The sequence below is a fragment of the Larus michahellis genome, chromosome 4 (assembly GCF_964199755.1).
Source record: "Larus michahellis chromosome 4, bLarMic1.1, whole genome shotgun sequence".
In the NCBI taxonomy this organism is placed as follows: Eukaryota; Metazoa; Chordata; class Aves; order Charadriiformes; family Laridae; genus Larus; species Larus michahellis.
In genome coordinates, this window is record NC_133899.1 from 13,757,732 (window position 1) to 13,774,492 (window position 16,761).

Genomic DNA, 16,761 nt, shown 5'->3' on the forward strand with positions numbered 1-16,761 from the left:
TGTTTTCCTGGGCAGGCTCCATTAACAGTTCAAGAGTCGCTAGGTTACTTGGGGCTTCCATGTGAAATGTCTTCTGGGACCCGTGGCATCCCCAGCCTCTCGGGGTGTCCCCATGCAGCAGCAGCTGCAGCACCAGAGCCCGCTGCTGCCCGCACGGCTGCAGAGCTGGGAACAATGCCGGGTGAGCGGCCAGCAACAGGGAGAGCCCGGGCAGACAGCACGGGAGGGCAGCAGGCATGTGAGAAACCTCTGGAAGTGCAAGTGCTAATGGGCACCTCAGCTCCAAAACACCACGTGTGTGTATGTGACGCGAGTCACATTTATTCTTGATTATTCACAAGAGCGTCGCAGCTTTTCCACCCTTGGCTCTTCTCCATACCCACCTCCTGTAAGGAACGGGGACAGACCATCTGCTGGGAGGCGTGCGCGTTTCCAAAAAGGCCATCGACTAGTGTGCGCGTTTCCAGAAAGGCCATCAACTACAGCATGCACAGAAAAAAGGGGCTGGGCTGTTTTTGGTGGAGTTTGGTTGGTTGGTTGGTTGACTGGTGGGATTTTTTTTTTTCCTGCTGTGATTAAGAAAAGCTCTTGCTCAACAAGAAGGCATTTGTTAGAGGCATGCCTGTCCTCCATTAGTGGATAAAACCAGTTCATAGCTCTTTCGGGGCTGATAATAGTGAGACCTTTGGACACATAAGATAAAGAAAAGCTGATCTCTAAGACAGCTCAGGAGTAGGTTCAAAACTGGGATACATTTCTGGAGCCAGTTACTAGGAAGAAACTGGGAGTTTCACCTCAGGAGCAGGGAACTGGAACGCCAGCTATGGACACGGATTCAGTGGCTGGGCTATTTTTGGCTTGTGAACCATTCTAATGGCTGTTTATTTTTAAGGTCATTTTCTGTTTGCATAGCATCTACACCCTTCTGGTGGGTGGGAGGCATTATAAAAACAATCGCTGCTGCACAGAGTTATGCACTAAGCTTGGAGAGGGATGGAAAAAACAGAACTTGGTGTACTTATTGCGCTAAAACCCAAAAACATCTGCTTAGGTCTTAAGGTTTGTTGACCCACTATTAAGCTGAGCCCCCACCGGAAAAATACCGTTTCAATTAATACAGACTACTGCAGGGGATTGCAAAAGACTGGGGAAAATTCAGTCAGATGATAACATGGTATAAATAGAAAGGAAGCATCAGATTTGGCATTTTTTTTTCACTTGTGCTTACCTTCAAGCAGTAAATAGAAACCCAGAGCACTGACCCCCCCCAGCTGAGGAGTCAGAATTCGTGCTGGCCAGCCGGGCCTGAATCCCAGCTCTTGTTTAAGACTTTTGTTAAATAACAACGTGCTTTATTGTCATATTTTCCTGGCTTCTTCCTGTTTGCCATATCTTTATTCACACACAGTCAAGTGATACAAATTCACTGCAACAGTGGCAATTTACAAAAGGCAGTAAGAATGATTACTTTGAACTGAAATTTAAAAAACCCTAAGTCTGGCCATCCGGCAGGCAATGCACTGTTTGGAACAGGTCCTGGTGAGGAAACGCTTTATAACATTGGCAGTGTATTCCCAGCCATGTTCCTTTTCCAGAGCATAAAATACACAATACAAAAATATACTAAAAGTAATAACGGAGTTTGTAGAAACGTCTGCTGCAAAACAATTGCTGTTGTCTGATTTTCAGTATATTTATTCCCACGCTATATTATGATAGAATACTTGAATAAACACAGTTTATTTCTAACTTAATTTGAACTTTAAAATTGATATCAAGTTAACTGTAAAATCTTGGGCTCCAGTCCTGGCAGTACATAAAGAACCTTAACTTTGGAGTCGTGAGACTGATAGATGTGAGGTGAGCCCACAAGCGAGCATTCAATGCCTTGGGCTCCTGCTCCCGAGGGAAGTGGAAGCTGAAATGCTATGCTTCATAGGATCTTAATTTGGGGCGTTTTCCTGGATTTTTCAAGACTTGTAACAAGTCCTCCCTTGGCTATCATTTTACCTGATAGGCTACAGTTCATCAAGTTGCTGGTAATCTGGTGGAAGTGCCTGTTTATGTGATGTGGGGCTCTGCACTTAGTTGTGTCAACTGCAGTAAGTGTCTCCCTCCTTATCTCATTCCTCTGTAAAATTTTACCTGTCCCTTTCCCCTCTCCTTCCTGCCTCCTGCCCCGGTACCGCTGAAATGGCCTCTTCCTATGCAAGAGAGCTGGATGCTCCAGCACTTTGCCAAGGCTGCTCACACTAAGCCTCATACAAGCTCCCTGCAATCAGAACACCATTTCCTTAGTGTTTCCGAAGTTAAGAGTCCCGGGTGCAGAAATGGAAGCCCATGCCGACCTTACCGTGCAGGGATAAGCAGCTGTCCCCTCAGGCTGGCATGCTTGCAGTGAGAATCCCTGCCATCCAGAATGCCCCTCGCCATGACAGAGGAACGTACCGCTAGCAGGCAAACGTGTTTAAGTCCAGGATTTCTTGCTCCTTTTTCTCCCAAGAGCCAAACTCAAAGCATTTGAGAAAATAAATTGTTATTGCTCTGTTTTTGCAGATGGGAAAGACTAAGGCACTGAATGGTGAGCTCGTTTGGCCACGGCTGATCCGCCGGTCTCTGCCCCAGTCTGTGCTCCCCACTGAGCTCTTGCTCTCGGTGCTCACGTTGTATGAGACATGGTCCCATGGGGTAACCCCATCTCTGCTCTCCACGCAGACACCACAGAGAGGGGCCAAGTTCCACCCTCCTAGGCATGGCCTCCAGAGAACACATCAAGAAGGACATGCATTGGAGGCCAGAAGCTGGCTTCCCAATGTCTAAACGCCACCGACTCCCAAGGAGGTCAGCTATGGAAAGATGACCAGGATACTTCTGATGTATAAAACTCCGTGTCTGCTGGCCAATGGTCAGCTTTGTCATCATCAGACTTGTCGCTGTCATCACCGCTGGAGGGTTCGTAGCCCAGGACGGCAGAATGGATTGGCTCCGGCTGCCTGCGATCTGCCTCCGCCTCCTTCTTCTTTTCTGCCAGCAGCTGCCTGTAGCAGAGGTTGCAGACCCTCAGGGGCTTGGGGGACAGCCGGGGCATCAGGAATCTCTGCCTAGAGCAGTCTGCGCAGACGACAAAGCCGCACTTGCGGCAGTGATGTCTTCGGGTGAGCGTGGAGAACTTGGTCTGCGTGCAGCGCATGCAGATGTCCGTCGCCTTGTCTGGGATCCAGGGCGCCGCATGCTCTGTGGAGGGCTGCCGGCCCGTCTTCGTCAGCAGGTGCCTGATGCACTCCTCCAGATGGCTGATCCACTCCTTCCTCTCCGTGAGGGAGGCCGCGGAAACCACAAAGGACTTCTTGGAGGTTTTAATCATCCAACGGTTCTTCATCTGCAAGGTGTCTGGCAGCGTCTCCAAAGTGACATCTTCAAGGGGAATGATGTGCTGGGAATTGTACTTCCTTTTGTTGATGACTATGCTGCCGTAGACGAGGATGTCATTGAAAAGGAAGAATATGCGTGGCTTTGGTTTCTTGCGGCATTCTTTGGTTAAAATCCCTTCTCCTAGAAGGACCCTTCCCGGCACGGCTAAGGGCTGTCCAGAAGCCCCGAAGCAGTTTTCCACAGCAGCAATGCGCTGGCTGTTGATCTCAGTGTTTGCAAGATGGTCCACCATCTCCAGCTCGCTCTGAAGGGAGGAGAATAAAGAGGCAAGTGGTGAAGCTGAGCAGTGAACACATGCACAGGTAAGATGCTCCTAATGCAACCCAAGGTTATGAGTAATCTCTTTACCACTCTTGTTATCTTTTTAAATTAAATTCTCAAACTTTCTGATCTCACTTTGCAACAGCCCCATCTATACTGGTATAGTTCAGTTTGCAGCAATGGAAGCCCTTGAAGGGAGAGACAGCTTGTCATTTCCATTACAGCTGTGCTTTTTACCAGTATACCTGCGTGCCCACAGGAAAGGAAGCTGGTTGGTCTGAACCTGCTCTTATGCAGGTGTAAGTACTTGCTTGGGAGTTACCGTACTGTGACAGCTGAAGGGGACCAGGACCTCCCCCTTTCCATCCCTCTTGGTGCTGGGAGCTGACTGATGCTGGGCTGGACACAGGCTCTGGGAGGAGACCCACAGTCTCAGGAGCAAGCCTCCCATTTCTGACTGCGCATCTGCTTTCTCGAAATTAGTTACAGACACATGCACCCCGTGATGCCATTTTGGGACAGAGCGGAGGCAGGAACAGAAACATGCGGTACCACTTGTTCCCACTGATCCTCCTTGTGTGACAAAAAGGGGGAAAAAAAAAAAAGAAAAGAAAAAAGCACCCGCTATGTGAATAAACCCACACAAGCCAAGTTCTTCCCCCATTACCCCAGTTATGCCGGGGCTGCTGGTGCTTCCAGTTACAAGACACATAATTCTGAAAATAGCCTGATCTCTGCTGAAGGGGAAGTGGAAGGCAGCACGCTCATCCTTTCCCACGCCTCTGCGCCCTCCTTCTCAGTTTCAACAGGGTTTTTTTAGTAGAAAAACCTAAATAAGGGTAACTCTGAAGTGAAAGCAAATGTTTTCTCTTTGTAGTTTGCAGCAATGAAGGCGCTCCATGCTGTTAAGTTGAATTTTTCATATCACCTAGCCCCTCCTGGGCCAAAGGGTGCTGCCCGGGGCCGTCTGGCCACGGGAATGTGAGTCATTTCCTCCCCCAGCGAGGTAGCTCAGCCATCACGAGGCAGCTCCGAGGTCACAGGGATGCCTGTCGCCCTGGTCACTCTTAGTGGTTCATCGAATCACTCGGGCAGAGCCGCTCTCCACCATGTCCTCCTTGTCCAGAGCCCCTGTAACCATGGAGGCTGGGGGGGAAGGGAAGAGGAGGAGGAGGAGAGCACGCCTGGTCCTGTGTGTTTGGGACAACCATGATTTACATTCTTCCCTTGCCCTTCACCCCAAATCATCCCTTTGGTGTGCCAGGAGGGAAAGCAGAGAGCCACTGCTCAAGGCCACTGCATGCTATTTATGTCTCGCCTAAGCTATTTGACAAAAACTGGTTAATTCCTCAGAATTTTCTTCTCTAGAGCAGGGGGTATCCTGCACAAAGTTAAGGTGCGGCTTTAGCCCTGGGGGACCTGAATGAAGCGACCTACCTTGCAGAAATAGCTTTCTCTGAGTATTGTGTGGCCAGTGCTCCTGAAGAGCTGGCTACTTCAGGGTCTCACTTGAATTAGAGGGAGGGTCCCAAGGCCTCCATCTTCCTTCTCAAAGGACGTGTATCTTTAGGGCCTCGAAGCACCAGGACGGATTTGATGGAGATGGACAGTGTCAAGCATATCCACTCGTGCGTATCTCCAACGTGGAGGGCAATTTACAATTAACTGCAACGCTCTGACCGGGGGCTGTGCTGCAGCCACATGGGGTGCGATGCTGTGAGCGGTGGCTGAATGAATGCCCCAACCAACCTGCCGTTTTGGTACGGACATGCAGAAGTTGTGTGAAGGGATTTATTACTTGCTGCCAGGAGAGGGGAAAGGCTCCGTTCCCCTCCTTGATCTATCAGCCCAAGTGGACCTGCGCACCGAAGGAGCTGCTGTGCTGCAGGATGTACATTGGAATCTGTTCTGAATTACAACGATGCAGAATATGTTTTTTCCCCCCTCTTAAATACACAGATTAGGCTGAAGAACAAACAGGCAGGGAAAACTACTGTCCTCAACTTGAACACCAAACTCCCTGTCTTCGAATACCCACAGTCTTACCTATCCTAAAATGTGGTTTCACGGGGTTTCTTACAAACAAATCCTTGGATGAGGAGCTCTTGAGTGAAAGAGCAAGATGGGCACACAGAATAAAAAAGGAAAAAGAAAAACTGAAATTACAGCTTGGGAAGTTTGGTGTGGAAAGACTGCAGAAACAACAAAATACTGTGAAGAATTTTTGGCGCCAGCAACACCAAGTGGGATAAACCAAGCAGTTAATCCTGCTCCTACCAGCCTCGCTTCCCCATGTTTCTGGGTTATGCTCCCCCAGCTCTTAGCCTGTGTCTCTTATTTTATGTATTTCAGAAGCACGGTCCAATCTCTCCAGCGGCTATGATACTTGAGACAACTCTATTTCTCAGGATCTCAGTGTACCGGATCCCAGTGGAAATGAAACATTTTGTCAGATATAAAGACGGGGCCTGCAAAGAGCCAGGACACAGAAGCTCATTTTCAAAGAGCAGTGCAAGCCCTGCTGCCATGAAAGCTTTAGCTGTTGTATTGATTTGGGCCCCTACATAGGCCAGAGAGCCTTTGGACTTGCCGCGTGGAGCAAAGCGAGAAGGGGCTGGACACAATCCAGCAACATGAAAGAAATGAAAGTAAACTCTCATTCCACATGACGCTTCCACCTGCAGGGTACGTCCTTATTCCTCCAGCCTCTGGTTTGTTACCTACTTAAAATGCCACGAGTTAACCAGCGAAAAGGTAACTCTGTTCTAGGAAAATCTTCCCTGCTAAGACTAAAAGAGTCAGCTGCTGCTCTAGCCCACGGTATTTCCCAAAGGCGTCTTCCCAGGGAAGCAAAACCAGAACCTTTTTCTTCCATCTCTCTCCCCCCAGGCATAAATGACCGGAGAGGAGCACATACACACAATAAGCAGTAAAATACAGGAGGGGTGGGATTCACACTGCCGTCCTTTAGACTTGGACAACTAACTCTATCTGTCTTTGCGCTCCCTTTTCAGCTAGTGGGCAGAAAGAGCCATCTGCAGAGGGTGACTGGCCTCGTCCCACCACATGCGAGATCAATCCTGCCCCCAGTTCTTGATAGCACTTGAGTGCTATCGCATACAGTGATAGGCGAGTCAGTGCTTGAGTGACCACATACAGACCAATTTCATGTGAGTATTGTGACTCACTGCAAATAATGCTCAGTTTGGCTTTGGAATGGAGTACTATGTGAATTTGGTAAATAAAGATAGCTGCTGAGTGATATTATGGTCTCCTTTACTGGGAGGTGAGAACCCCTCCCTTTGGAACAGCAGTGATGAGATATAAAAATGAGGATATAAATTCTAATCTATTTGATTCATTTTGGTAAATATTTTTTTTCTGTTTGTTCTGTCAGGTCAGTCACAGTGCTTATTACCAAGTGATACGTACGCATGTGCAGCAGAAGCTTACACAGATGAAACGAGGGTGGGAAGATGCACTTTACTGGTATGTGCCTTTTCAGGGGAGTTTTTGGCATGGCAAAGTTTGGGGTTATTTTTTTCGTTAAGCTCTGTTTGTTCTGCATGTGATCAAATATTATGCAGTGAGTGTATAACTCAGTGAATATGACTGATATTCAAAGGAAAAAAAATACTATTTGGCACTCTACTCCAGAAGTAAGCAAACCATGTCTTTTAACAATGAGCGCTTGTTCAGTTGTGATTATAAACAGCCATGTTGATGCATGCCAGGCAGAGCATTTCAACTTGAGCTCCTGGGTCAGCGAGTCTGGGGTATGTTTTTCAAGTCTGTATGTATCTAAGGCTTAGGCGTAGCAATGCAGTGAGCTGTTCTACCCGATTCTTCAGTTCTTGCTGTCAAACAGAACTGACAGTCTTGGTATCCATTGTATACCTCATGCATACCACATGGAAGGGATGGTCCATGAGTATCGCACGTTGAGAGATCTGACTGCTGGGGTCTGCCAGCAGAAAATGCCCTGAGGCTCATTGCTCTGCAGCTCTCCCTTACTCCCTCTTTCTGCTTTGCTCAGCTGAGAACTCTCTCCTGGAGTTAGCTCTTCCTTGCCAAGCACAGTAAGCAGAATGCAGCCACGTTTTATCCAGAGGAGGCATTTAGAGCAAGAAAAACATAGTTCCTCTCCTTTTCCTGCCTGAGGGGATTTCAGCTTGCCTCTCCCTCTTTCCCGGCATGCTGTAACTGCTGGCTACTGGGAGCAAGGGGGGCGGGCTCCAGCAACACCCTTCCAGCCCTGCTTATGAGCAACCTGATTCACTACACGCACGTTTTGCAAATAGGCCTTTGCTTGGGAAATGCCACCAGTCCCTGTGGGATATGGACTAGCCAAATTATGGAGCTGCTTGCTGCTGTTGCTCAGCATGCCCAGGACTTCTGGCATGTAGGGCCAGAGCAAGGGGACAGCTGAGCGGTGGCTTTTGAGGAGCTCAGACTGATGCTAGCAAAAGCAGCAGTTGGTAGCCTGAGCTCAGTTGTGGCTCTTGCACGTGCCAGCCAGGCTCAGAAGTGCCCAAGCAGCTTTGTACAGAAGGAAAACCTAAAACTCGAGAGAGAGCGTCGCCCCCTCCCTCTGCCCTGCTCTCTGTCCAGGCACACATCCTCAGGCGGTGCAGCATGGTGGTACTCCATATGCACCTCCTGGTCCCCTCTGCCACCCATCAGCGCCAACCTGGTGACCGGCCGCTCTCCAGAGACCTCCATAAGGAGCTCTCAGGTGTTGGAGCTGGCAGCGATGGGACTAACGTATCAGCACTCCATCAGGCCACCGGTTACAGGCTGAGGCTGGACAAGTGCTTGTGACAGAGGACACAGAGGCTTGCCAGTGTGGGTGGGTGACCACCAAGGGAAGAGATGAATTCTCCATCCCTCCCACGTGCCTCAGACGAGACGTACAGCCAAAGGTGGGGATTCCTCTCACAACTCCGCAATGGGATCAATGTCTGTGGTTTCAGTACTTGGTCAAATTTGGTAACTTAAGAGTCCCTTCTAAGGAAAATCAATAAATCGTCACTAATCGTCCACGCACAGACCCCAAGGCGCTGTGGAGCCGCAGGCGGTGACTCGTCGCGGCTCCCCCGCGGGCACCGCACACGCTGTCACGGGGAGGCCCCCGGGTGGGCGCAGGTCCCAGCCGGCAGGGCACGCCGCGGGCCTCCCCGGGCCGAACCCTCCCGGCGGCGAGCACGATCAACCCCCCCCTACAGCGGGCGGAGCAGGGGAGCGCAGCCGCCGGACCGCTCCCCTCCCGCCGCACCGGCCCGGCAGCGGAATCCCTCGGCTCTCCCAAAACTCTCCCCCTCCGCCCAAGCTGCCGGCCGGCCCGCCCACAGCCCCGCTCGGCTCCGTACCTCCGCGGAAGGGCCCCGGCCGCCTCCGGCGAGCGCTCCCCGGCCACCCCGCACCGGGCGCCTCCGCTCCGCCGCCGGCCCGGGCTGCGCCCACGCGGCCCCGCCCACCCCGCGCCCCTCGGCCAATGGGCGCCGCGTGCCGCGGGGGGCCGCGCCCCCCTCGCTAGGCGGTGTCCAATGGCGGGGCGGGGCAGCCCGCGAGGGGCGGGGCGGGGCGCCGCCAGGGGGCGTCCGAGCGCCGCCTCCCCGCCCTGCGGCTGGTGCGCGTAAGAAAGGCGGGAGCGGGCGCGAGCTGTCGCTGCTCCTCGAGCCGGGAGCCGTTAGCTGTTGGCCGTTAACTGCTTCCCGCGGCTGCCTCGCGGCGCCCGCGGCCTTCAGGGCTTGTGAGCGGGCCGGACCTTGTAGCCCTTCAGGCACCTTTGGGCCCTTCCTGCTGTCTGTCCTCAGGCAATGCCCTGTCAGTGCTGGGGCTGGTGGCTGGGGATACTTGAGGGGTGTCTCTTGCTATGGCTGTGTCTCCCCAGTGGCTGCGTGCCCTTTGGGCTACTGAGCGCTTCTCCCACCTGTCACCCATGGGAGAGATGAGCAGAGGACACGGGTGTCCCTCTGCACCCGCTACAGGCAGCCTAGGCCAGAGGTGTGGGTGAGCCGAGCTCTGGTCCTTGCCTGGCACTGTAAAACAACCCCCAGCGACCCAGGCCTGCGCTGATCTATAATTCAGGTGCTTGCGCGCTTTCTGTAATAGCTTTTCTATTTTTAATGGGAACTGATGGACCTGTCAAGGTATTAGAAATGTTTTTTTTTTCCCCCAGGTTTTCGTTTTCTTTGGCAATAATGTGGTCCGGGAAGCTCATAGTGTGCTTTAGAGCTAAAGTGCTTGGGCAGTCACAAGAGTTTCCACAAGACCTTATTTCTTCATACTTTGTGTCAGATGAGCAGATGAGTGTGGACGTGGACTAAGTTAATTGCAGTAGGTGGCTCCCTGGCAGTGTAAGAGGGAGGGTTACAGAGAGGGCTGTCAGGTCATCAACAGACTTCTGAAAACCTGGGAGAAAGGAGCTCCCTAGAGAGGGCGGGCTGCTGGGCTGAGCCTGCCGATCTTCAGGGTGTTGCTAGGGCTTTAGTGTGAGGTCTCTTCTGTCCTTGTGGGAGAGCAGGACTGAGTGGTGTGTTCGTGGAAGGAGGGGCAGAGCCTTTGCAGACCAGTTCTTGCAACTGGGAGCTGTTCTGTGCTGAGCCCAGACACTGGCCGTCTCTCCTGGCTGCCTTGCGAGCAGTCTTCTAGGTCTGGGGAGATCTGCCCAGCTTAGAAAACCATCCTCAACAAAATGCTTTTTTACATAAAGCTAACTGTAAATATACAAAGTGCTGAAATAAATATGTCAGTTTGTCTTAGCTGCCAGACTAGTTCATATCTAACCAGCTGTAGATTATTACTCTTAAACCTTTTTTCCCCTATGTGCTAAAATTATTCTGAATTTGCTCTCCTGTTATCCTAATCATAGTCTTTATCACTGAGATGTAGTACTTTGATTTATTTTTCTTGTTGTTTCTCAATATGCTCACCTGGGCAGTAATCATTAGGTGTCGGCCAAACATAGCATTGGGTTAGCCAAACAGCCTGGGTTTTGAAAGTTGTTTCTACTTTCTCCCTCCTCAGGCAGAAGTGGAGGTGTGTTTGCGCAACAAGCTGCATGAGACCGGGAAAGTCTCGAGGTGCGCTCTCAGCATGCAGTCAGTATTAACCAGTTGCACTTGAGAACTGACTTTCTGTGGGCTGGTTGTTTTAGAATCTGTTACATCCTTGTTTGAATGCCTTATTGAGATACAAAGTCAGAGTGCAACCAGTAATCTTAAGAGCTATTTTTTCCTGGCTGTAAAAAGTGAAACATTTGTGGGACCACTTGAAAAAAGCTGCAGCCCAAATTACCAGCCTTTAAAGTCTCTTTACCTTGCTCCAGTTGCATTATCTGATCTATTGCCTCTGGCGTTTTCTCCAAAGCCACTTGTTTCTCAGTAGCAGAAATATCTTGCCCAACTGGGATGCAATAATTTCAAAGCAAGTAAAGGAAACTGCAGCTGCTCAGCTGAGTCAGCCAAAGGTAAGCTCTGCAGGGGAGAGAATGGCTTTTTATTATCTTCTAGTGGCAAAATTACTACAACAGCCTGCAGGAAAAGATTAGATTATAATAGTAACAAAAACATCTGTTAAATTCTGAGCTCAGTGTATTCTTAGTGCATGTTTTTTTGAAAAACAACAGGCATTTGATAAAATTATTTTGAATGAAACTCAATATTGAGATTCAGTTTGGGATGTTAGGAACCCACTGTGATCATAGGATAGACAGTGGTTTTAACTAATTGCCTACACGGGGTATTTCATCAGTGGACAAGACAGCTTTTAACTATGGAGATTTTACTGAACTGAGCTTGGAATACTCCTGCTACTTAATGAGTGAATAAGTGAAAGTGTGTTCATTATATGGGTTACTTGTAAGCATGAATAACCTCTGTCCTATGCTCTGTGAGATTATGGTGTGCATGGAGGGATGAATGTTTGTCTGATCTGGCTCCCGGTGGATTCAGCTAATCAGCCTGTTTTAGAATTGTGTGAATTGCTGCGATAGATTTGTGTCTCTGAAGCCCTACCAGCATCATTTGCGTGCTTTAGAAATGAGGTGTTTCCAAGTCTGACGGTGCAGAAATCAGAGCCCTGTTCTGGTCCATCATTACAGTCTGAAACTTCAGAACATGAATTTCCAAAATATCACTAGTCCATATGCGTTGAAACTGTTGCCAGACAAACCCCTTTCAGAGGGTCATTGTGTCCTCGGGGCTTCTCTCGCCCCATGTGCGGGAGGTTACCCACTTTTTGAGTTATTCCTGGGGGCCTGGCCGGAAAATGGTTATCAGAGTGATGAAAGTGTTCCTGAAAGTAACCTTGAGACCTGCTTGCTCCTGTGCCTTTTGCATAAGGAAGCAATACATGATCAATGTGGTTTTGTTTTTACAACAGCATTGCTGTGCCTTGCATGTGTGCAGCACTTTATGCTGCACTTCAAGATCCTTAGAATAAATTCTAGTAATTCTATGAGGTTTGCACCCATCTCACAGAGGATAAAACTGAAACTTGTCAAGTGACGTATGGTCATACGCAGCTTGATCATTGAAATAGGAATAGTGGGTTATTTGCTATTGTTTTCAGCAGGAACAGGTTCTGGCTCAGACTGAATCACTTGGGAGGCTAAGGAACATCCCCCATAGCTCCTGACTCACGGCCCCATGTGCCTCACCGCAGAGTAATGTCCCAGCTCAGAAATCTCAATGACTAGTGCAAAAGCTGTCGTGTGCAAGGAGCGCAAAACCACTCACACCTGCAGATTCTAAAGTTCAAGTTTGCATCATAAGAGCCATTGTGTTTGCTGTGCCTTGCCCTTCGCTGCTCAGACCTTCAGCCCTGTGCTCCTGATCATGTGTGCAGTGCTGTGCATGGCCTTTAGGTAGAGTTGGAACTGAAGTTTTGAATAACCAGTAATGACCAAGCAGGTAAACAGAACAGACTAAACTGAAATGCTGTGTATAAATACATAATAATTATTTGCTCTTGATTGGGTTCTAGGAAAAAGAAAGAAGGGGCTGTGATCTCTCCAGTAAAAAGACATGTGTGGTTGTCAGCACTACGAGAAGGGTTTCAAACCCATATTATCTTTAGGCTGTATGCTAGTGTTTGTGTTAAGCTTTGGCAGTTGCCTGTGAATCTCAGTGCTGTGAAGGCATAAGGTATTTTGCTTGTTCCTTCTTAATTTTCAGTGATAAATGGCAGTGGTGAAACATACAGTGGGAGAGAGGAATGCTAGGGGTTTCCCTGCTAAGCCAATTTTGGTTTTAATAGCTCATTCTCTTCACAGTGGTCTGTAACTGTAATCACAGAAGTGTCTAGAAGATCTGATCCAAAACTTGGTAAGAGTTTTAATCTCTGTTTTGGATCAGCATGTAATATATAGTTCCATTTATATCCCCCTTCTTAACTGTAAAATAGTCAGTATTTTGTCACTGAAATGTTCTTTATATGATGTCATTAGTGTGTACCATTCTGTGGTATACATAGATAGAGTATACTGTGAACAGGAGACATAAAACTTGACACTTAAAACTATGAGCAAACCAAATGCACTGATTTATGCTTGTGGAATCAAATGGAGAGTGTGCAGGAGTGTGGTGGATGTCAGGAGGGCATGCTGGGCCTCTGTTGCTGGGTGTGCAAAGCGGTGAGTGGGAAGCTGCTGCCAGCAGGACTGTGGATGCGCCTCACCTTGTGGTGCAGAAACACCCACACTGGTAGCCCTTTCCTTGCCTCCTGGAGCACCAACGCCACGTGCCCTATGACAACTCTGGCTTCTCCCATGTGGCTGCTGGGTTAAAGGTAGCAAGGGTATTTTGTAGCTGAGAAGTGAGCAGGTCCAAGCATTGTTTCAGTGGAAAGGGTTTTTGTTTTTTCTTAATGCAGGTTGCCTGGTCTCATTTTTTTCAGGCTGTATCACTAACCCATGCTATCTTTCATCCTTAACAGCATGAGCTTCGTGTTCATTTTTTGAGTGGATCGATCAAGTGGGTCAGTTGCCGCGAGCCTCCAGGTTGCACCCAAGAGCTGCTCAGTACAGGGACATACCACAGGGGAAGCTCTTCAGAGAAGTGGGATGGGTGAGTACACCGCTGACCAACAAGCAGTAGGTTTGGCATGCTGCCAGACCACTATTTCTGAGTAGTGTTCCCCAGTATTGGGAGCAGGTTCTAGTCGAAATATGAAAGGGGAAGGTGAGGTAAGAGGGTATGAAATGCTAGAACTGTGAGAAGGTGCATGTATTCAGTCAAGAGAGGGGTGTAATGTTATAGGAGAAATATATGAAATTAATATGAAAAAAAGAGATGTGTCTTAAAAGGCTGCTGAAAGCAGCATGCTGTGAAAATGTACTGCGTCTTTTGGGCTCAGCCTTCCTTCCAGAACAACATTCTGTGCGTATTCGTCATCTGAACTCTCTTCCTACCATTGCTATTCTATTTAAACAGTGATCTCATATTCAGAGTGCGCTTTTATTGCACAAGATAAATCATGGTGAACAATCAGGTATTTCGAACACTAAACTTAGGTAGATTAAGCATTTCAAATATTAAAGTGGGGGAAAAGCACGGGGAACAAGAGTGTGATAATCATCAGTTAATTTAAAAGGATGTAAATGTGTTCACCTATGATTGACTGATTAGTCAAAGACACATAAAAGCATTTCATTCATAAACCCTGCTTTGCCCATGGATATACCTTCTATTTATGTGAAGAACACGCTTTGGTCTCTTTCCTTTGGAACTGCTGCTCAGGCTGACCGTGTGTGTTGCTCAGAAGAAAAAATAATCTCTTTGTAAGGGACCCATGCCTTTCCCCACATCAATGCCTTTTGTGCAGGAAGGCATCTACTGCGATTGCCTGGGGAAGTTTTATGCATTGAGTGCATATTGCAGAGAGCTCTGTGAAAGGGAAAGGGGGAAAAAAAAAGAAAAAGGAAATCCTTGTTTCCTTTCGTGTTCTTAAAATAAAGGGAAAACAGAAAGGTGGTGTGGTTTTTTCACAGTGTTCTGCTGACACCCTGGAAACCAAGAAAGCAAACCTCAGCTTGGCTGGGACCCCCATCCATTGGCTTGCTGGATCTTTAAATGGAGAGGTGCTGGGCTGAAGGAGGAACCATGGGGATTTCTTAACAGGTGGAAGAGGTTTATTGGCTTTTAGAGGGTGTATTGCAGCCTCGGCTGTGCAGGGTATGAGACATGACATAGGCTAGGGCGCAGAGGACGTGTGAAGCATCACACCTTAATTTGTGAAGTGTAAGAATTGTTGCCTGCTCGAGAAAGTAGAGGGATTATGTGTAATAGGAGGTGTGTGGTGGGCTGCTGAGGGACATTTGAAGGAGGAGTTGAGGATTCTGCTTTGTACTTCAGCCCAAGCTGTGCTAAAATTGTCCATGTGCATGTGCTACCATCCTGCCTTTTTGGGAGTGGAAGGAATCTGCAAGAGTTAATGTTTCCCTGAGATTTCTCTCATACTGGTATACTGAAATATGCAGGAAGCTTTGGTTTTTGTTCTCTTGTTGTTATTTTCTCCTTTTTTTTTGTCTTTTCTCAGAATTAAATATTTCTTCTCTAACCTCAACCCTGAAGAGCAGCTTGGGGGAGGCAGGGGAGAGCACCGCAGTTTCGCTCTGTACCATTTGGGCTGCTTGAATTTATTAGCTTAGGAGCCCCCACAAATGCCTTGGGCCATGTACCTCCTCATGCACCCAACTTGGGAGAATCTCTTACTGCTACTGCATGCATTAGCCTTCATTAATATAATTAGCATAATAGCTATTAGGATTCATTATTCCCTACAAAAAGATAAAGCCAGTAATATATATCTCAGAATCAAATTCCTCAGCACCTTGCCTTGGGATTGCTTTATTTTGGAGTTGTTTTCTCTTTATATCCTTCCATCTCCTAGAAAAAAGCAAGCCACTTAATTGTAAAACTGTTTGGGTCAAAGAAATGCACTGAGATGATCTTTCATGCATGCTAAATAGGTGAATTGATCTATGGGACCCACACAGCTCAGACAGACACTCAACAGTCGAAACTGCGAACTTCATCTTCTTCAAGCACAAAAGCTACTTAGTTTCCCCATGTTGAAGACTTTTTATAATAGCAATAAGACAACTCTAGAGAGAACCATCTAATATTAACTCCAGGGAGTAATCATCTAATCACAATCTGGGGGTGATTTGAAGCACTCATCTGGACCAAATGCCTCACAACACCCCAGGAGTGGTTTTATTGCATGATAGCAGTGCCCCATTGAGCCTTATTGCTTAATTAAAAACAAATTCCCAAGTAATTTTTTTGCCTTTCCATAAAAACACAGTAGTACATAGCATGTATAAAACATCCATTAAATGATGGTAGATGCAAATTTACATTGTGAGATACAATCCGTTTCTTTACCACTTGGGGTTGAAGTTAAATGTAAAACCATTTCCTATAATCTGTGCACTGCTGTGTTTAGAGAGGAATAAATATGGGAAAGAGAGGTTCGTTGTAGGATGCCTAGTTTTTATTAAGTGATATGTTTGGTCTCCTTACAAAGGAGTTCAAATTCTCGTCCGTCTTGCAGACACAGTAGTCAATCAACAGTGCGGCCTTTTCTGCTTCCTCCTGGAGATTTCCTCAGCTTGCTGTCATTGCAGTGCAGATCTTCAATAGGAATCCTGTATTTCTGTCTGGGATTTCCATTTCTTTCTGAGCAGAGAGAGCATGAACAGCACAGGTGACATATTTGGGATATATCTAGCATACTACACAAGTGCTACCCGGGTGTCATTTGTGGGTTTTGTAATCTAATGCGGCATAAACCTGTTAGATGCAAGGTACAGCCAGTTCTGGTGGTTTTGCTGCAGAGCTGATCTCTGCCTGCACTGGGTATATGACTGAGATGTCTCCACCTCCTGCAGTTTGACTGGGACCACTGCTACAGCTGTGTCTGCTCTGCAAGGGACCCAGGTTGTGGATGGGAAGAGTATGAAAGTTCTTTTTGTTCATGTTGAGGCATAGCTCAGCATCCCAACCCACAGATTCCTTACACCTTTACAGAGTGCTTTCATAGCCACAAAGTGATTCCCAA

General features: G+C 48.0%; 1 protein-coding gene across 1 annotated transcript; it reads right to left on the reverse strand.

Moving 5' to 3' along the window:
- Positions 1-361: 361 nt before the first annotated feature.
- On the reverse strand, positions 362-9,151 carry PLEKHF1 (pleckstrin homology and FYVE domain containing 1). Its single transcript, XM_074583034.1, has 2 exons — positions 9,063-9,151; positions 362-3,676 (listed from the first exon to the last, which is right to left on the reverse strand). The coding sequence occupies exon 2, from the start codon at positions 3,662-3,664 to the stop codon at positions 2,843-2,845; it is 822 nt and encodes a 273-aa protein (XP_074439135.1). The 5' UTR covers positions 3,665-3,676; positions 9,063-9,151; the 3' UTR covers positions 362-2,842.
- Positions 9,152-16,761: the final 7,610 nt, after the last annotated feature.

Excerpts from the sequence above, each read along its gene's own strand:
- PLEKHF1 (XM_074583034.1), bottom strand. The coding sequence starts at position 3,664 with ATGGTGGACCATCTTGCAAACACTGAGATCAACAGCCAGCGCATTGCT.